Below are 21,365 nucleotides of genomic sequence, written 5' to 3' on the forward strand. Positions count from 1 at the left end.
GCAGTGATTAAAAACAAATCAAGTGGAAATACCTGATGGTAGGATGTATCTTGAGACTTGCACATCAAGTTGTGTTGATACGTACAACTACCTTTTCAGCCTGCGTTTTTCTCAGTTTCAGAAAGACAAAACTATTTCTAAAAGTTTCTTGGGTCAAAAACGGGAGACACTCCTCCCCCACTGCTCTGTGACAGCGCCTTTCCCAAACAAGATGCCTGTAGTATGGCTTGGTGACATTCAGGACAGCCCACATGAAGTCGATGGATGGCTCGAGTCTCATTCAGGCCCTGTAATCGTTTCTGTTCTATGCACAGAGGCCAGGCCCACCTTTGGGGCATAAAAGCTATCAAGTAATTTACTCTGGAGGGATTGCTGGCAGGAATGCTGCCTGTAGGCAGCCCCAGGCAGACCTCAGCTGGAACACTGCACATCAGGCACATCCAGAAACATAAAGATCAAATTCTACAGGAACACAACAGAGCCAAGCAAGAACATGGCAAGCCTGCTGCGTGAGAGCTTCCGTTTGTTTAACCTACCTATAGAGCAGAAATGGGTACCAAAAGGTACCCAGCTGAAGGCTGAGCTCGATCATCTGAAGGAGGGATATGGCAGTCCATGACAACGAATGAATTTGATATCCTAGAATGACATCCATCCCTGTGTTGCTGTATTCTCAAGGAGAATTCAAGGGCCCTGAGAGCCCTTCCACCTTCCTGGAGGTCTGGCTGAGAGGGCTCAGGGTCTGCTTGCAGTTAGCACAGCCAAGGCAGACCCCATTTTTGGGTGACTGCAGGCTACTGCCACCCAGGTACCTGACAGACAGGACTGAGTCTCAGGTATCTGCTGGGTTTCTAGCAGATTGTCACTGTGATGAACACAGTCCCCACAACCATTTTGTACTGGAGAAAAAGGCAAATTCCAGTCAAATGAAATGAAATTAAATAAATCTTTCTTCCAAATCTGCTCAATCAGCTGCCAATTTATCATGGCAAAGGCAAGCCTGATGAACTTCAACGCGCAACAAAAATCTGCAGCTCTTGGCAAACCAAAGACGTTTGATTTTGGTTCCCAAGTTGCTGCTATTGCACTTAAATCAAAGATGCTACATGAGACAGGCACAGTCTTCTTTCTCTTTAACATCAAAGACTACAGGGTGGGAAATTGGCTGTTTATACCTAATTTCCAAAGGCCTCAGTCCAGAGCACAGACTTGTTCTTACTAACGTAGACGTAAGATCCTAGCATACCAGCAAAATTCACAGCACTGTGAACTCCAGCTGGCTTTCCAAGAGAACAACCAACACCTGACAGATCCCTTATTCACCTGTGCCTCTCGATATATGGCCTGCCATGTGTGCACAGCCATGATCCTACATTTAAAGCAATAAAACTTCATCACCTTTTCAAAACTTTGAATACTGAGGGAAGACAGGGAGGGACTTTCAGTCATCCTGACGGGGCTCTGAACCCAAGCACGGTTCCTGTGCAAGGGAAGCCAAGTTAACAGGCTAAATAACCACAGTGAGCAAAGAGTTGGCCATCAGGGAGGAAATGGAGGTGACAAGCCTTGCACATCTCCACCTGCACTTGTTTTTCAATGACAAATGAAGAGGTTTAACTAGAACAGGAAACAATACACACCACCACCACCATTATGGGGTTACCTTTTTTCTTTAAAAAAAGGACCAATGTGGGGAAGACAATCTAGAAAATTCCAGCCAGAATGATCTAGCTGTGATCAAGGTACAAGTGAATACTCAAGTTGCCCAACCATTACTGTCACCAACAGATGGCTCACCCAGCCTTTCTCCACTGCACTGTGTTGGTTTGAATTTTGTGTTGGTTTCTGTTTGTTTGTTTGTTTCCTGGACTTCCTCTTCCCTCATCCCATACTTCTTCCTGACAAAAAGCTATCTTTTAGGATTTACAAGGGGAACAGCATGTACTTCCACATAAGGCTTCTGGGCTGGCTACTTGACACTGAAATAGCAAAAACCACCAGCTACAGCCACTCTGGCCACATGTGGGAGTGCACCTTTTAATGAGCACTTGGAGGATGACTGTGGAAACTTGCAAGGGTGTTACTGTTGTTATAATGCCTATAGGTGCAAACATTGTGGTAAGTGCTGTACAAGCACTTCGTTGTGTACACGTGGTGTAATATGGTGGAGTTCATAGTTCTCTTACTTGAATTGATTGAATACTCATTATCTCCTCCGTAATATTGACAGCACTCTGCCTACCACTTCTCTGCTGGGAGTGCTTGCAACATTCCAAATTAATGAGCTACTTCAGTACCCCGTTAGAAAATACATCAACCTATCTCAGGAAGGTTTTCCCTCAGTTCTGCGTCTTACCTCTGAAATTACAGCTCAGGCTGCTCACAGGCAACACTCACTGCACCTGTGACAGCATCGCCTCCAGGCCAGAACATCAGAATTTAACACTGTTTGGACAGGAACTCTTCCTCCCAGTGGGATGAGCAGCACAAGCTTAAAGCAAAGTTCCAAAATACTGGATTCTACATGCCCAGAGAAGCCAACTGTAGGTCACACTACAAGTCCTCATTGGATTGATGGTAATTAACAAGGTTGGCCTTTTTGGTGGAGATACAAAACAAATCACTGTCTCACTGAGCAGCTAAAAGCTCTCTTCAACATGTCTGGAACAGTTTCTCTGTAATATCATGGGGTGTGCGGGACGGATTCCTTTCCCATCTGGTATATAAATTTGTTTGCATTATTTGTTTCTATTAGCAACTACAACTTACGAGAAACCACGGGTGTGTTCAGAGACACAGTTCTCATTATAAAATAAATTACAGTAAAGGAGATAAGAAAGAAATGAGAAAGAATGAAAGGGAGAACAGGTAAATCTTTAAAAGTGTTCAAGTTAATAGTTGGTTATAACCTTTTAAGAAACAGTTTACTCACAAAACTGACATTTCTTAAAGTATCATCAATATTTGCACTGAATAGATTGCAGTGAAGTTCAGCAGGTACCCTCTTTGCATCAGTTCAGCCCCCGGCCTACATAGCCACCCCAGACAACTGTGTGCAGGGCACACCTCTGCCTAAATTTTAACGATTAGATATAGATGGACCACCATCTGACCCGCTGACTTTACTGAACTTAAAAATGATTGTGCCTTATGAATTGCAGAAAAGATTTGGGGGAGGGAGGGGTGCGCTTTTCAGGATGAGTTTGAGAGGAGGAAGCCTTGCAAATCGATTCAGAAAGGGTGTTCCGCAACTGAGGAACATCTCAGACACAGCTGTGGTATTTTATCAGCATTAACTCGAGATAGTTACATTGCAAAGAAGCGGGGAAGCTCCAACAATAACATATAAATAATATTGATGAAGTCTTCCGTGCATACATACATACTTTTTCATATGCTCCATGACCTGTGTACTCCCCATGACCGAGGAGGTACTCCTCTCTTTTCCATACAAACCCCTCAGGAATACAGTGATACCCCAACTATGGCAATAAAAACTTTTTCCTGTTGTTTAACTCTTAAATTTTGGAGCAGCACGCTGCCAGTGTCAGCACATTTCCTTGGGACAAACACTCTACAGTGCCTGATGCTATACTAACACAGAGGTATGCCAGAGCATACAATCTCATTTAAGAAAGAGATGGCTTGAAAAAAAATCAGGCAAGTGGCCACAAACAAGCAATACAACTTGGTGTTATTCTTCTCTTAGTGGAACTCACAGCTCTTTGCTTTGCTCTCTTTCCTGCTGTACTGCTGACTTACATCTGCTACTGGTATGTTTTTCTTCTACTAAAAAGGAGCCTGAAAATATGCTGCCTGGTCACCTGCTTTCTCTTTACAAAGGCAATCTCTGCCAAGGTACAGAACTGCAGTTTGCTGTAGCTGAGCTGTCTCAGCAACATAAACAAGACAAACTCTATAGACAGAGGTAATATCTTCTATCAGATATTTTTCTGGTACAGCTTAAAAAATTAAGTGGCTTTCAAGCACAGAAACCTTTTGATTACAGGTAAGATGTCTTCAGAATGAGAAACCATGATCAGTTGGACAGTGGTTCAGTTTTCACTGCAGTTAAGAAAGAAATCTCTGCTGACACACCTCAGCTGGCCTTCCACTACACAGCTGAGCTTCCAGAAACAGCACAGCCAGCTCAGCTGCCCAGCTTTCTGGATAGATTTGGCAAAATGCACGGAGCTCTGTATTGCCCTTGTTCACTAAAACCTAGTTCTGGTACCTCCACGTGTCACATCTTGTCTCCAGTGTAACTGAAAAGCAATGACAATTTATCACCTGTAGCTGAGGCTTAAGGGACAGGTCTCTGGGAGGAAAACTCATTGAAACATACTAAAAGAAATGGAAGGAGAGCCCTGTGTCAAAAGAAGATTAATTGCTGGAAAGGGGGCTGCCTGAAGAAAGATTGCCAGCCTTACTAGGTCTCCGTAAGAGGCATTTTTGTGTGGACACAAAATAAATGTGGAGTCATCCAGGATCAGTGGAGTTGGGTGCACACCACAGAAACCAGCCAGTGTTTGAATGTTTACTTTTCACCATCAGTGCTCAGAGAATTCCCCTATCTTCTAGAGAAGAATTCGGATTTTGTCCATTTGCTTACACTAAGCAAATTCAATTAATAACTAGAAACTTGGTGAACAAAATTCCAAAGCCAGGTTGCTTACTAGGCTTTTTTGTTTCCCTTCTCCTTTACGCAGGATGATCAGCCCCTTTGCATTCAAAAATGCTTGTGATGGGTAAGCAATCTATTTACTTATTAGAAATCCTTTTCGATGTAAGAGTAACTGCATTTTCATTTTCTTTTGCCTACATCTTCACATGACAAACACAAAGGGAATGCCCAGAGCACGCTGGCTCCCAAGTGGAAGACCGGTGCTTTTGCAGGGTTTCTCACCTCTTTGTAACGATGGGAATCTGGGACTTTCAAAATGTTTCTTAAAGTGTTCCTAGGTCTTCAAGCTATGCTTGAAATAAAGTGTAAGAAGGAAAATCTGACCATCTGACATGATGGCACACTGGACTGGAATCTGGCCATACATTTCCAGCAGTACTGTAGTAGGAGTCTAATGATTGTTTTACACCAACCTGTAACGGATCAAAGGCAGACCCGTTCTCCCTTTGTTTCCAAGTCTAGCTCAGCAACATCTCTCAGCATGGTCGAACTGTGTTCCCTGCTCTCTCCTCATCTCAGAATCTCATTAATGAAAATTCGCTGCTTCCCGTTAAACGTCTCAAAAATGCATTTCCAGTAATAATCTTTTTTATGTGATGAATGTTAATGATTACACTGAAAATGGAAAATCTCCTTTTGAGAGAAACCGTAAATATATTGAACCATTTAATTTTTTTCCTCCTTTGTAATGTAGGTCCTTTCAAGGCTTCTGCTGAGAACTTTGCAAATGCTTTCAGTAATATGTCAACTTCATAATTTATTTCTTCCTCGGTCAGAACAAGAGACTCATTAGTGTTAAAATGCTAAAGAAGCTTTGAAGACGTATTAGCGTTGTGGCACTGTTCAATTTCTGGTGATTTCTTTTTAGCTGCTTGCTACAGCTTATCTCTGTTTCTAGAGACTTCAATCATAATTGAGCAGAAACTGAGGTGCAATATCCACACTCTGCATAAATTTATAATCACGGATATTTTATTGCTACCTTTATAGCATTTAGCTAATAGCAAAGAGAATATAAGTGCAAAATCAGGAGCGCTGTATATTAGTCTGTATTACAACTGGTTATGCTGTTTTAATGTCAAAATATAAACTTTAAAAAAAAACAACAACAAAGTCTGCTCCCATTAGTACCTCCTTATCCTGGTAATTCATCCCTTTCACAATGATTTTTAATCTCAGAATGACAGCCTGTGAAATTCAAACTGAAGGAATCAATTAACAATGTCAACTAGACTGAGGAACTTAAATGAGGACTGGACTTTTGTTAAAAGTACAGAAAATAACACAAAATTTGCATTTTGCACATGGGGGATGCTTGTTGGAAAGGGAATTTCAGCCTTTTATTGAACAGTCACCTAAACAGGAGTTGGTGAGTGAGACAAGGGTCACAAGCAATGAATAAAAGCAACGACCTGCAAGCAAAGCAGCATCTTGAAGGTCTGGAAGTGCAGAGATTACAGGGGCAACTGCCACAACTTACACTAAATTAGATTTTGCAATGGAAATCAAGCCAAATAAAAGAAGGCTCTTGGTAGTGTTGAGCATGGGGGCAATAGCAGGATGGACATTAAAAGAGTATTCGGAAGTGGAAACCGTTGCAGCCAATAGTCTCCCCATCCCTGAGCAATGAAAGAACTGGATCCAGAAACTGCCAGACTTGCACTACAAACTTAAAAGAGGAAGATCCCCATTCAAAACCAAGTGATCTGGTAATGAGAATGGTAAATGGAGTACCACGTATTTAAAGGAGGGAAATAAGGTATGTTAATGTGGATTTATTAGTACACAATCTGTTAAAAAAGATTTTGAAGGAAAAAAAATACTCAAAAGCATGAAGGCAAGTAGGCTTCCAAGGACAGCTCATGACAAGACTAAATTGACATCTTTGCTTGGCAAGTGATCTATTTTTTTTTAAATAAGGGTATGTTTTAACTGGGTAAGTAAGAATTTGAAAAAAATTATCCAGAACAAGACTGGAATAGACAGGCAAACAGACAACCAGGTAGAAGAGAGCATCAATGGCTGTATTGGTGTAAAAATCATTGGGATGGAAGAGATATACAGAATTCCATAGGATATCCAAGAGCAGTCTTGGAACCAAATTTGACTGTTTTCATTGTACACCTTGCCACAAAAGTAGAAGATCAGTTAATAACACAAATGGACTCACCTAAATCTAGTCTAAAAATCAGGCTTTTAATGGAAAGTAGTTGCTCCTTTCATAGTCAACGTAGAAACGTAGACAATTTCATTAAACAGTCTATCTTTCTGATAGCTAAACCATGCCATTTAGTGGATGGCATAAAAGATATATCTCACAGAAAGAATACTTAATTCCTGAAATGAATGGGAACAAATTTTCTGAAATACATGCATATACAAGGAAGAAATTTTGAGTGTACTTTGACCAGACTTGGTGTTCAGTTCTAACTAATGAATAGGCTCCCTACATTAACACACGAGCCTTCTGCTCTCCAGCAAAGGCCGCTTGCTTTCACAGTGCAACACTGGTCCAAAGGAGGTTTGCACGGTGAGGTTCAGAGGCAGATCTGGGGCCAAAAAGCATCTGTCTTCTAATTTGCCTTTACAGTGAACTTACAGACTGCAGGTGAGAAAATTATAAATTAGCTTTCAGTAGCCACAGGCAAGATTCTCACTGCTGAGATACACATCTAGGGCGAGGATTAGGGAATTAAAGCATAAATCCCTTTTTTTACTGATCTTTGTAGTCCTCAGTGATTCTTCATCTCTGAGCTATGTGTTCTCAGAGCTTAATGACAGAGTGCTGCATAAGGATTACTAATGCAACTTGTCTGAAGCATAGCATGAACTCAAAATCTAAGTTTCTTTATATGGCATATCAAAACCATGTTCTTATATGTAGTCATCAAAATAAAGAGAATATGCTACTTTAAACTAGAAGATATTTTATGGCTATTGGGCAAAGAATAATCTGTCCCTATATATAGTTCTGTCCTGCAGCATAGCATTTGGTGGTATCTACTACCACAACACAGTATGCAATTGTTGGTCACACAGAAGACTCACTTTAGCTAAAATTTCAAGCTTCAAGTGTCACACTTTATGTGAAATACCTGAAGAAAAAAAAATTGCAGATTATCAGTCTCTTTGCCCTCCTATTGCTTAGTCCCTTTTCTACAAAATCATGTGATAACTGAATATAAAAAACAAACAAACAAACAACAAACAGGAGTTAGGACCTCAGCAATTTTACAACTAGAACAATATTTTCTCCATACTCACTTTTGGCACATGTGGATTAAATTCTACTGCTCTGTGAATAGCTTCTACTGCATTCATCTCTGCAGTACTCAGCCCTCGCCTTGAGGCAGCCTCTGGAGAAAATCTAGAAAAGCAAAGGAACAAACACATTAGGTCAGAAACGCTAGTAAGAAGAAGGCAGAAAAAGAATCTAGATCATGGGCCCATGTAACCAAACTGCGTCAGTTTCCTATGCTCTCCAAACTTCCATAGTAAGTGGAAACTCTAAGTGATCTATTACGTGAAGGCCAATGAAAATCCCAGCAGAAGTGGAAAGCATGTTTGCATCTAGTCAAGGCAGGAAGTCAGTTCAGTCAGATCTTTCTCTGTCACTAATCTAAATTTGCTCTAGATACCTTTCTAAGGGGCATATTCAAGGCTGAAGTTGCAGGAAAAAAAATAAAAGTAAAAAAACCCAATGCCAAATAATCGTTGGAGGGTTTCTACTAAAAAGAGGTTTGGGGAGGTTTGAGGGAGGTTCCCAACCCAATGCCCCTGGGCCAGGTTGGGATGGAAGCACGATGCAGCAGCAGTAGCGGGTGGTCTACTGGCCGCAGCACCATTGAGGGTAGCATGCCCAAACTGCGGGCAATTCATCTGCCCCAGTGAATGAAAAACCAGACCATGCAATCTCTTTCTCACCTCACACCCCACGGCTAACTCCAGAGCTGTACTTGGCAGGCAGACACCACAGGGAAAGCTGTGACAACCTTAGCCCTGCCCTCCCAAGCTGGAGTCGCTGTGTAGGGAGGAAAGATGTTGCAGTAGGTACTGGCGATCTACAGGATAAAAAGAATGAAAGAAAATTACTTAGATCTTGATGTGTACATACACTTTAAAAGCAAAAACTGTCAGGATGTCAGTCAAGAGAACGGCTTTCCACTCTACTTGCTTTCCAACTTTAGGGAGGCATTTGGCCCTCAGGTGCACGGACACAACTCCTGCCTGGGATTTGTGTAAAGGCATCTGAGAGCAGAACTGGGATCTTTGGGCTCAATCTCACAAGGAGCTGAGCACCTTTTTGGAGTGGGCCAGCGCCCTCAAGTCCACAGGTATCGAGTAGATGTGCTCAGCACCTTGGAAGGTTGAGACCCAAGAGATAGCCATAACAGGAATGAGCAGATATTTGTGTGTCTAAAAATATGAAAATTATCTACCTCTCAGAATCCCTGACATGGTAACGCTACATCCACCTGCCACTATTTAAGCAGTCTTCTCACAGCATTTGTAAATGACATTGTTACCAGTGTATCCACATGCATTTATTACCTTTTTGAGGTCAGGTTTATATAAAGTTGAAGAGGTTGAGCCACACAGCACCTTTCAGTTGAATCTTCTTTATACTACCCAGGAAGCCACGGCTCTCCCAGATAGTACACATTACAGGATCTTTTGGTTACATCTTCATTATACTATCTAGGAAGCCAAAGCTCACCCAGACAGTATACATAAATTTGAAATAAGAATTGATTTTGGGCTATTTCTCTTTTCTTCTTCTTTAATATTTGAACTGCAATGTTTGATCACTGCATTTTTTCTTCTTAGATATAAATTAATTTTGTGAATTTACTGCAGGACTGAATTCTCCTGCTAACCCAGCAGATTGTTAGGGTGTGGGCTCAGCAGATCACCTAAGAGAAATCTTGAATTAAATCAGGAATTTTGTTGGAGAGAGGTTGTTATGCACTTACTTGTCAGAGACAGCTCTGGCTTTGAGCAATGCAGCTGTGTAACATATTGTTGCTGATTTTGGTAAGCTTATATCTGTTGAAAAGAGAGAAAAAAGTGAACATCTGAGCCCTTAAGAGTCTGCAGAAAGAAGTGCTTGATCAATATTTCATCAAAGTATGCATAGGATGTGCAAAATTATTAAGTGAATGCAGAGTACATTCTGATCTCAGAACTTGCACTCTCATGTTACATGGATTTTAAATTTCCACTCAGGTAAAATATACAGGCTTTAAAACCTGTGTTAATGACCACAGGAACTGCCATTCAATCATCAACTGGTTCATTAAAGAACTAATTCACAGAGTGATTTACAGAGACAGTGAAAAAAATCATTACTTTGTACATAAAGGTAACCTGGAAAATGTGATTTTTTTCCAGTTTATGAAACATTTAAGAAATAGCTGAGAGCTATCTTATCCCTTCCTCTTGTTTTCACTAAGAAGCAGTTTAATATGAATACAAGGCAGCTACACAAGTTAAGACAGATATTTAAGTAATAATGGATTTGACATGCAAGCAAACAACTCTTAGATTCACTGCAGCTAAAGATCAAGAGTACAATTAAGGTGTTTGGCCTCTTAAGGAAATCTTGAACCAAAATGTTCACCAGACAGCCTCGGGCCGTTTTATGCTGTCCCAGATATGCAAAGCAGCCATACACCTGACTTAACCCATTAGTTCCACTTCATACCTGTTCTCTACCAGCAGATTGGCACCAAGCACCCGAAGGGTAGAGATAAACGCTGCTTAACAGATTTCATCTAGAGATTTGTTCCCACTCTATAAAGAATTGACTTCCACACTAGTAATCTGCCTAGCAGACGTATTATCTAGTGGGTGAAATATTCCAGCATTAGAGTGTAAAGATTACAGTTAAATAAATAAAAACAACCAAGAACCTAAGGGCTGGATTCTGCACACAGCACACTGGCTACTACTGTAAGAAAATCCCAAGAAGTAAGATATAAAAAGCACTATGGCCCAGAAATAATATACAGCTTCCACCAGTAAATATCAAAAATAAATAGTGCAGTAGATAAAAGGCACTGGACCAGGCCCACTGCAAGAGTGGAGAGTTAATGGTTAGACTATTGTTCTCAGAAACTATCTGTCCCTCAGTTTGTCATTGAGAGTGAGATGTAGTGAGTATGTTGAATACTCCCCTATAATATATTCCAACTCTGATTTCATTGGATTGTGTAATTGTAGCAATGAAAGTAATTAAAGTCAACAGCATGCAGAACAGTCTAGGTGATGCATATCTTAATTGCTACAATAACAGAAGCTAGCTACAAACACACACTTGAGCACACCTTCAGTGACAGGAAGAGAAAATATTTATAAGCACCTCCAGTAACCCTGCTTACACCAGGTTCTCCTTAGCATTAGGAGTAAATTTCCAGTAAACAGAAGTGGTGTTTTGCAGAACATACTAGGCTCTGCCCCCTAGTTAAAGGCTTGTTTTCAATCATAAACGGATTGGAAGGTAGAGTTTCTTTCTGAATGCAAAAGAAAAACAACAACAACAACAAAACAATGACCTGCAGTCATTTGTGGGGGCTTGATTTGGTCAGTAGAACACCGTATTTTCCCCTGATCTGTACAGCGTTTTTCTGGGCCACCAGGTCATCTTTGTCTCACAGGAAATATTTTCCCTTCCCTCAGTTCAAATCTAGCCATGTTTGTTGAGGATTGGACAGTTACAAAATTTTGCATGAATGATGCAGAGCAAGGGGTAGATCTGCTGCTAGTCAGAAATCCCTAGAAAAAAAAAAAAAAAAAAAAAAAAAAAAAAAAAAGTGAGAATCCTTGTCCTTCTTCAAATAATGGATGCAGCAGAGGAAAACCAGTTGTGATGCTGATGAAAGCTGCCTGCTCTATTTCAACACAGGACGCAGGTATGCCAGCCAAACAGAATGACAGGAAGAACATGGCAATTCTGTCACTGATACACAATCCATGAGGTGAAGCAATGAGACTGCTCCACATAACCTGAATGGCAAATGTTCAGTGGAAGTGACATGGACCAAGCTGTGAGGAGTACAATTAATTCTAGGATAAGAGCTTAAGGTATCATGGAGTAGGAACTGAGCTTGATGTGAGGTTAAATATACTAAAACAAAACACTAGATCACAAAACAAGGTCTTCTACTAGGAAGCAGGTGCTCCTAGGCTGGAAACAGCTGAGGAAAATCTGTGCATATAGATTTCGGGATGATGCACTGTAAGGTGCTGGCATCTGCACAGGAGGGAAATGCGGTGAGGTGAGGTAAGGCTTAGGTACACCACCTGAGTCATTCCTGCAGAAGCAATGGGATTTTTCAAGGGAATGTTGTGTTCAAATCTCATCACCCATGTTCAAGATCAAGAAAAGTAAACAAAAAGACTGTGGATTGGTTGTGTACCAATCCAAATGAAATATGGCCTGAGCAATGATACAACGATTGCCTATGCACACCCGCAGAGAACACCAGGGAAGGAGAAGGGCTGTTTAGTTGAAGGACAATGTTGGCACAAGAATAAACAGTCCAACATCAAATGTAGGCTGGGGGTTAAAAGAAAGTTTTAAGACATCAAGTTTGGAGACAGATTTCCAGGTAGAATAACTGGGCAAACAAAATAGCTAATTTTGTTTAATAGCTTGCTCAGCTCACAGAAAGGGTAATCTGCAGTAAATACATCGGCAGGGAACCTGCCTTACCCAGGAGGGCTCTTCACTACTAGGCTCCTAATAAGCAAGCAGCAATTATTTGAGGGTAATACCTACAGTCCCTTGGCAGTGGAAGAAATGCACACAAATGTTGGTGTTTATGTTGCTGTGGAGATAGTGATCACCCTCAGTAGATCCATGCTGCTCCCCTCCTCTTTTTTGCTTGCCCCATATTAGACTGTAAGGATTCAGCTCTTCTATATCCTAGCCTGATCACTACAATACTTTAAAACCTTCATATAATTTAGGCTTCGTTTCCTAAACTGGACCTTCGTATTTTATAAAACAGCATAAAACAATTATGGCTGGCTATAACTTGACTTTAGCAAGCAAATCAAGTCTAAACTTGCTGTAGGAGATAAGTCCTCTGTCAGGAACCAAAGTGAAGGTTTTCATAGATGAGTGTGTCCAGCTCGCTGAGCCATCTGGCAAAGTATCTTCACATATACGGTTTCCCACCCTCCTGTGATTACTTGTGGAGTTCCCACAATGTGTGAAAATATGCAACTGCTATTCTGTTCTCAAAATTGTCAGGATATTTTTGCTTAGTAAGAACTGACATGACAGTCTAAAAAAGGCTCTCCCTTCTTTATTGCTTGTATCTTCAAACAGAATACAAAATAGCTGAAATTTAATTAACAGTCATTTTCTTTGGAGTAGCCCCAGAGAGCTATTGGGAGGGCTGGGAAAGCCAATTCTTACTGGTTATTTGCGTTGTAAGTGATTGCATTTGAGAATGAATTAATGGAAGATGCTATGCATAGGGATTTGCAACCAGAGTATCACTAATTCTGTGATTCGTGGTATCCAGAATATGCCATACATCATCTAAATAGATCATGGGATTTCTTACTCTCATAAAATAGCAACTAAACCAAGAAATGATGAATCTGCGTGCAGGCTGGTGCAACATCCCCTATCCAAGTCATCAGAAAGCCCTACATGTGAAAACATGGGCATGCTGCAATTCCTTTAGGTATTAATAAATGGGAAATCTAAGTGACTGGTCAGAAACTACTCCCTTTTTTGACCCAAAAGGACATGTCATTTCCAAGTCAGCAGTGAAGATTCCTACAGGTTTAACTTTAGATAGGTGACTAGTCTTATCAACATTAATAGGATCAAAAGTATTTGCTGAAATAAGCTGTAGATCCGGGGCCACAATTTGTACAGTAAGATCTTCTCAGTCAAACTCTTAGCTTTTCTCCATACAGCATTGAAGAGAGGCTACACTTAAGGTACCAGATGAACTCACATATTTCTAAACATGCAACCTTTAAGTATGCCAACAAACTGGAAAAAAATATGTGAAGATATAAGAAAAAAGCGATGGACTACAGGACACGCATTGTGCTGTGGTTTGGTCTGATTTTCTCTCCCTCAGCCCGTGTTTTTCTCCCTCTGCAGTGTTTCAGGGATAGGCCAACACTTGCCTTGTCAGCACAGAGCTCCCCCAGTTCTCTGCACCTGCAGACTAGATTATCAACTCGTGCACAGGTGGAAGGAGGAACTGCTTACGGGAAAGACTAAAAATGCATAAATATGTGCTGGCTGGATCAGTGGTGACAGAAGAGAGATGCAGTCATCTATAAAGATACAAACATTGTGGAAGAAAAAGAATTAAGCTGATACAAATGGTTAAAGCGAGAGTAAAGGGATGGAATTCAATAACGGAAAATATGAACTGAACATCAGGGGAGAAACACTTTGTCAGAAAGATCTACTGTCCTGTGGTATCATCTCCCACAAGAACAGTCATTGCCTGAGCCCTCTTTCCACAAGACATGGTAGAAAGTATGTTGGAGGGAGCAAAACTATGAACACGATGACCTAAGGCTTACTTTGTGCTTGTAACACAAAGCGGTTTGGATTTTCTGTAGTTTTGACATTTCTTCCTCACTGGTGGAAGACCCCAAAATCATACACATGTCAACCCCTTTGATTTGACTGAGTTTAATCCTAAATGCATCTAAAGGGGAAGCAACCTTTTCTCCTATAGAAGATTAGAAAGAGCAAGATCAGTACCATTAGTTTAGACAATTAGTTTAGACTTCTTGTGTTGATGCACAAGCTGGAGAAACAAACAAAACAAAGCAAAACACAGAATCATATGGCAAAAAAAAAAAAAAAGAGAGAGAGAGAGAGACCAGATGGTATGAACAGACACAGGATTGAGGCAAATATCCACAAAAGCCCCAGAGACCATAGCTGAAGACTCCATGTGATTAGTTGATCAATCTACAACTACCTACGAACTACCTACGGAAGGAATGCCTTGAAGTTAGATTAGAGGTTAGGAGGAAATTCTTCACTGTGAGGGTGGTGAGGCACTGGCACAGGTTGCCCAGAGAAGCTGTGGATGCCCCATCCCTGGAAGTGCTCAAGGCCAGGCTGGATGGGACGCTGGGCAACCTGATCTAGTGGGTGGCATCCCTGCCCATGACAGGAGGGTCGGAACTAGATGATCTCTGAGGTCCCTTCCAACCCAAGCCATTCTGTGATATGATTCTAAGTTCAATGTAAGTAAAACCTACATACATGTATTTCATATGTTGTAAGGACAAGAAGTTGGACAGAGGGAGACTGAAGAACGGAGAGTAACTCTGAATGGGATACATTTTAGAAAACTGGTTTCTCTATATTAACTGTTAACAAATAAGAATATGATCAATACCCATTCACCGTGCACGTTCCAAGATAAAGATGATTGTTTCTAATTGTGTTTTTTTTTTTAAAAAAAGGTTTACATTTTGATTTGACACTAATTTAGAGTAGGATTCTTTGAAGTAAGCAGTTACCAAATAAAAGTGTAACAGCCTAGAGCAGAATGAGACATTTTGCATTAAAAAAAAATATAAATCAAACAAAACCAACCAAACAAAAACCACCAAACATTTTATTTCTATGTATCATATAGTATAAATTCTCTTCTCAAGTTAACTCTGAATTCAGGCCTGTCTACATGGTAACAAGGTCCTTCTCCTTCTTTGCAAGTGGTAAGTGAAAGGAGAATCTGTACAAAGTGTTCCTCCTGCAAACCAGAAAGTTTACAGTCTCACAAGAAAGTAAGACAGTGACATTTACTACAAAAAAAAAAGAAAAAAAAAGAAAAAAAAAGAAAAAAAAAGAAAAAAAAGAAAAAAGAAGCCAAGGAGATCTTCAGGGAGGGATCACTGCATCACTACAACTAAACAAACAGGCCTCCAACCTTTTTTAATTTGATTTTCAATTACCAGAAAGGTCTGAGTTTTCACATAGTACCCAGGTTACCAGAGAATAACAATCAAAGGGACGGGCTGCCTAGGGAAGTTAATAAATCATTTGCTCTGAGCATCACAACAAGCAGACCTACTCCACTGAAAAACGATCAATTTAAAAAATAAGGAAATAGGAGCAGATAAACTTTATCTGTTATGAATACCAGAAGCTTATTCCATTAAGAACAGTCTTTTCAGCAGCCATAACTATTTCTGCTGTAAATAACATGGATCCATGTCAAATCGGAGCCAAAACTCCTTTCAGAATTCAACAGTATTTAGGTCATCTGCACTCTATTGACAGGCACTGAACTCTGAAACCATAATGATGTAGCTCAGCAACAGTGCATGACTTCCCACTAATGAGGCCCTTTTTCCATGAATAATGAGTATAGACATCAGCTCTGTTGCCAGGTACATAATATAAACACTATTTAACACACAGCTTTTAGTAAAGCAGTGTGTCTGCTTGCAGAGGCTGAGGTTTTGCACAGTGCAATCCAACTTTTTAGCCCAGGGTGGGGGCAGGCTGCTCAAGGAAATAATTTGTTCATATGTTATCAAAATACAATAAATCAGGTTTGGGCTCAGTCAAAAAAAAGGCAGTGGAGTGGAACCAACAGAAACTGCAGATAGGAAAGTATAAATGAGTTCATTGTTTTATAATCCAATAAATCTTACAACACATGAAGCTGATGAGTTCTAAAATGAGCTGAGACTCCCTGAGATGAGCCTTCTGAGACTCATGAGCTGTAAGAGTCATACTGGTTAAGCCTGTGCTTGTGGAGTCCTTGTGCATACCTAGCATATACACACACCTTTCTTTATATATGGCAAAAAAATGAGTTGAAAATGCATAGGCTCAAACAGATGAAGTAAAAAGAGTTTCAATTTTGAAAAGCCACATCTGTTATACTTCTGACCTCAGTTTTGATTATATCAGACGCTTTTGAGAAAACAAAACGCACCTTCAAGTTTTAGCATCTTCAAAGTGCCACCATAGTATTGTTTAAACCTAGAGATCAGTGCTTCACCATGCAAAAGCAGCGTTGGCACAGGAGTTTAATCTGAGATTTGGGAGGGCTTGATTTAATTTCCTGTTCCGCCACAGGTCTGCTATTTCCCAGAGTTATTAGTAGATAACTACATTAAAGACAAGGATGTGCTGAAGTCCCATGGTGCCTGAAGCCACAGTGAGAAGCTCCTGTCTCCATGGGCTGTTACACTTTTCTGCTTTTTGGTGTCCAGGCAAAGAGAACAAAGCTGATCAAAACCAAGACAGAAGCCACAGAGAAAAGTGTAGATGGAAAAGATGCAAGTGGTAAAAGAGGAGTTGTAAAGTGGGTGAGGAGATGTATAATGACCATCACTGCCCTGAAAACCAGACTGGGACAGCTAGTTAGGTGAGGTAGGAAAATGGCTTTGGGAGTGAATGGTACTGGCTGAAACAGGAGCCTCTGGTAGGAACTGGAAGCAAAAGAAAGCTGAAATTGACTGTGCAAAGCAGAAGTAGAAGGGAGTTCAGTAGACAAATGGGACAGAAGATCAACTAGGGATAGGCTGGAAAGGACGTGAAGTCTATTCAAAGAATCAAAGAGAGAGTGGCCAAAGCTCTGTGGTTACGGGTTCCAGTGCCCATACTGGTAGCCACGTATGCAACAGCACCTCAAATAGCCTCCATTCACCTCTTCAAAAACTTTTGAAGTTAAAAGCCTTAAAATCTCTGCTTAAGTAACACTGGAAAAGCCATAAAATCTAGTAATTAAGGACATTTTAAAGGCAACAAGATAAAGCTAGAGAAAGAGTTAAGAAATATCAAAATGTAGGCTTTTGCACTTAATTCAGCCATTTGGTTCATGCATACACCAATCCTTTCTTCAGACAAGGTTTGAATAACATGCAATAAGAGTCTACAGAACCAAAACAGTCATTCTTTAAGCATCAACAGAAAGCAAAGAAAGTGCTGAAGAGCTACGAGTAAGTGAATTCCACTACTCTGCACAGAGAATGAAGCAGGGTTTGCAGAAAAAAAACACAACACACAGTATGTAATCTCTGGATCAAGGACTGTGTAAGGGGACGTATGAAGCTTGTGCAAGTCACTTTACTTACAATATTTCTGAAATTTTAAAGTTTGACTTTCTAAAGCTTGACCAAAACATTGTTTTTCTGAGTACTGTATAGAAAAAATATAAATACATACGGACTTACCATCATACTTTGCTAAGACTGCCTGGACATCTGCATATGCTTGCAGTTCCAACAAAGCTTCTAGCAGGTTTTCATGGATGTTGAACATGCTGAGCAGAGGAAACTCCTTCATCAACTAAAATCAATAACATATGAAAGGGCTAGATTATTGACATGGAAAATGGTTTCATGTTCAAAACGCACCAAGTTAAAACCCTTCAGTTCCCCACATTCCTGACTCTTTCCCAGAGTTCACTATTACCTCAGAAATTTCTGAGCTCTAAACAGACAGTGGAGCAGGTTTCTTGACAAAATATGCTTAGCATAGGATGCATTTAATCCTTGAATCAGGTGTACAGGAACAGGAATACTCTAACAAGCCATGTAAAGAAAATAGTTCCAGGTCAGCCTTGGTCTTTATGACAATATTAAGTTGGATATGAAAACTGTCAATTAATAAACATACTTCTGAAGATACAGAGAAACTGATGAGAACCACCAAATCTTAATCTCGCAAACAGAGAACAGGATGGAAACAAGAATGGTGAAGATTCACCAGGAATTTTAGAAAATAAGAAACAGGTAATGTCTGTAGCTTCTTCCCTCTTTAAGGAAGATTATCAGATGTGCAACGTGCAGAGAAATTCTTCCTTGTACATTAAATTCTTGCCTGGCACATGTTAATGTAAGAAATAATCTGTCCTTATGGGCTAAGTCTGTCTAAATTTGGCTCTTTGGGTAGCACTGACTCTGTTGCACTTTGAGGATTACTAAAGTATCAAAAATGCAAGGACAGGAGTGTTTTGTATAATGGATTATACAAATTTCTGGTGCGAACCATGATCACTGAGACAGAAGCTGATTCACTGAATTTGTGATTCCAGTGGGATAGGGATGGGCATAAAGTTCCCAGCTGAAATGGATGGAGCTGAACCTGTGAGGAACACACACACACAAAAGAAACTGTGTAGTTTACAGGCTTTCCTTCTTCTCCAGTGTTCCGAAAAAAAATGGACCACAGGTCTTGGTGCTTATCTAGATAAAAAAAAATGACCATAAAAATAAGAAGTTTAAGTCTTTGCTCACGAAGAAAAATAACTGCAGGTGAAAATTCACACAGCTGGCTCCATCAGTTATGGATCCAGCATGGCACCTACTACTTCTCAGTCTTGTCCTTACTGACTGCTGCATATTTAACGGTCGAAGCTACTACTTGGAAGGAAAAAGCATGACAGAATCTAGCCCTACATAAAAAGTGATTTAAAGCTCAGAATGAGCATATTGCAAACAACCCCTTCAAGGGATTAAGAAAGATTATCCCTCTTCATTGCGGATGAATAATGGCTGGCAGAAAAACCTTCCCTCCACGAGTGAAGAAAAGGGAAGAGCTGCAGCCAGTCACAGATGTGCCGTGGCCAGTAAAAGTTCCTACTCTGGTTCTGTTTCTCACTGACATCACTCACTGGTTTTTATTTTTTTTCAGCTTTAATTAGGTTCTGTCAGAGTGATAAACCTCGCCTGAGACAGCAGCAGAAGAAAGGTCACTGTCCGGCCTACCAGACCTCCAGACTGACACGTGTTAATGAAGGTTTAATCTGGGAAGGGCTCAATGTTAGCAAGTCCAACTGAGTCAAAACGAACTCGGTTGATGCTGTGGTTACAAAAATAAAACACCTCTAACCAGCCACTCAGCTGTGCTAACGCTGACTTTGCACAAATGACAGCACGTTTGCTATAAATAAAAAAATAAGAGGAGAGGACATGAGCTCAGTTTTCTGCCATCTCAGGATGGACAACACACAGCTTTTACTGCGAATACTCTTCACAGTACAAATGTGGTTTTTGAGAAGCGTCCCAGAAAGTAACGCCACTTAGATGCAAGTGTATTACCACAGGTCATCTTTTAGGCCCCAGAGTGCGGGGAAACACTGGGGAAGAAAAAAAAAACGCCTCAGAGGTTACAACATTGGCCTGCTGGACGTTGAGGGCAGGCCAAACCCTGTGCCGTGCTGAGGAGCAGCAGAGAGCCAAGGGTCAGCTCCCATCTCCTCCCCAGCAGGCCTCATGCCCCACACCGAGGGGTGAAGACGGGCACCCCGTCCGTGAGCAGGGCAAGGAGAAGGCACCCTCGAGTTCCCCAGGCCATTACAGCACGGGGTTCTTCTCTGGCCTCCGGTTTAAGGAGACACACGGCTCCCTTTGCACCTAACTGTGAATTTTCTGTGATGTTAGAGACTAACATTGGCCAAGGTGTCCAATGATCAATTTTCATTCTCTTTTCATCTTTACTGTAACAGACACTTTTATATTAGTGCCAACCACTGCACTTAGAGATGACACGAAAGCTCTACTGTCATCCTTCTCCATGACTTAAGACCTCAAGAGACAGCCATCAGATTCAGCACTTGACGTTTCTCACCAAAGCAACTGTACCTTCTTACCTCAATACTGCTTAGGACTACAGATTTCATTATAAAATGCTAATTATTGGACTCTCAGCCAGTATAAAGAGCTGTACTCCTCTGAGCTAAGCTTGCTTTCGTACCATATCAAAGCCAACACAACATGGCCACGAATGTATTACCTTACAACACGAGATGTTCAAGTAGATATCAAATGCATCATACCAAGTACGTGCTCGCAAGGATTTTATTTTGAACTTGTCAAAATAATTTCTAGTGGCTCCATTAGCCCTTATTCTGTTCCAACTGCTCTGCACATTTGGGGAGGAACACATACACACACAGCAAGTGGAACTGCTTCTGTTGAAAGATTCATTAGCTGTACTGCAGATACACAGGAATGGCAGCTTTTGCAGGTAATTAGTAATTTTTAATTTTCACGATATTTTGGGAGTACAAGTTTGCAGAAGAAATCTGGAACTAAGTCTGACACAATCAGATATCTTATCGCTAGTCCTGGGAGGGCCGTAATTCCAGACTCACCCCAATCCATATTGCAGGGTGTAGTTTCAATGACTTTTTGATGGATACGAAAGAGTGATGATCACAAAATATGCTTTATGGTACAAGGAAATCCCCGTCTGATTTATTGGATGAGGAACAAGTTATACCTCCCAAAGAACAGTTAAATGAAGAGGACTCCCTTTCCTGAAAAAATTTCCATCATCAGTATTTTGTCATTTAGATCTAATTTTGAAACATTTTCAAGGAATGTAGTTTTAGCTGCTATATCTGTTTTCCTCCTGTGATGACATTAACCTCATGCATCAATTAGCAATGATACATCATTTGTGTAGTGAACAGCCTTGAGTTACAGTTTATGACTATGACTAGACCATGGGGCTCAAGTGAATACAGAGGTGGATAAATGAATGATCTTATACATCACCTGGTGTTGACACATTTATTCTTTATTTGCATTGTGGCTGTACAAATGGCCACGTATTTTATGGGCAATGCACACAACCATTCACTGCTGCTTATATTCATATATTCTCTACAAGCATTTTAAAATCCATGTATTCAACTGAATGCATTTGTAGATATGA

At 40.6% G+C, this 21,365-nt stretch overlaps 1 protein-coding gene across 3 annotated transcripts in view; it reads right to left on the reverse strand.

Moving 5' to 3' along the window:
* The window catches only part of ST7 (suppression of tumorigenicity 7), a 139,674-nt gene that overhangs the window by 17,402 nt on the left and 100,907 nt on the right, over nucleotides 1-21,365 (reverse strand). For all 3 annotated transcript variants that reach the window (XM_032197492.1, XM_032197484.1, XM_032197501.1), the window contains exons 9-11: nucleotides 17,876-17,990; nucleotides 9,658-9,730; nucleotides 7,949-8,051 (exon numbers count right to left, since the gene is read on the reverse strand). In XM_032197492.1, the coding sequence (XP_032053383.1) occupies nucleotides 7,949-8,051; nucleotides 9,658-9,730; nucleotides 17,876-17,990 (291 nt within the window). The remainder of the gene's footprint in view (nucleotides 1-7,948; nucleotides 8,052-9,657; nucleotides 9,731-17,875; nucleotides 17,991-21,365) is intronic.

The sequence above is a fragment of the Aythya fuligula genome, chromosome 1 (genome assembly GCF_009819795.1).
Source record: "Aythya fuligula isolate bAytFul2 chromosome 1, bAytFul2.pri, whole genome shotgun sequence".
Classification (NCBI taxonomy): domain Eukaryota; kingdom Metazoa; phylum Chordata; class Aves; order Anseriformes; family Anatidae; genus Aythya; species Aythya fuligula.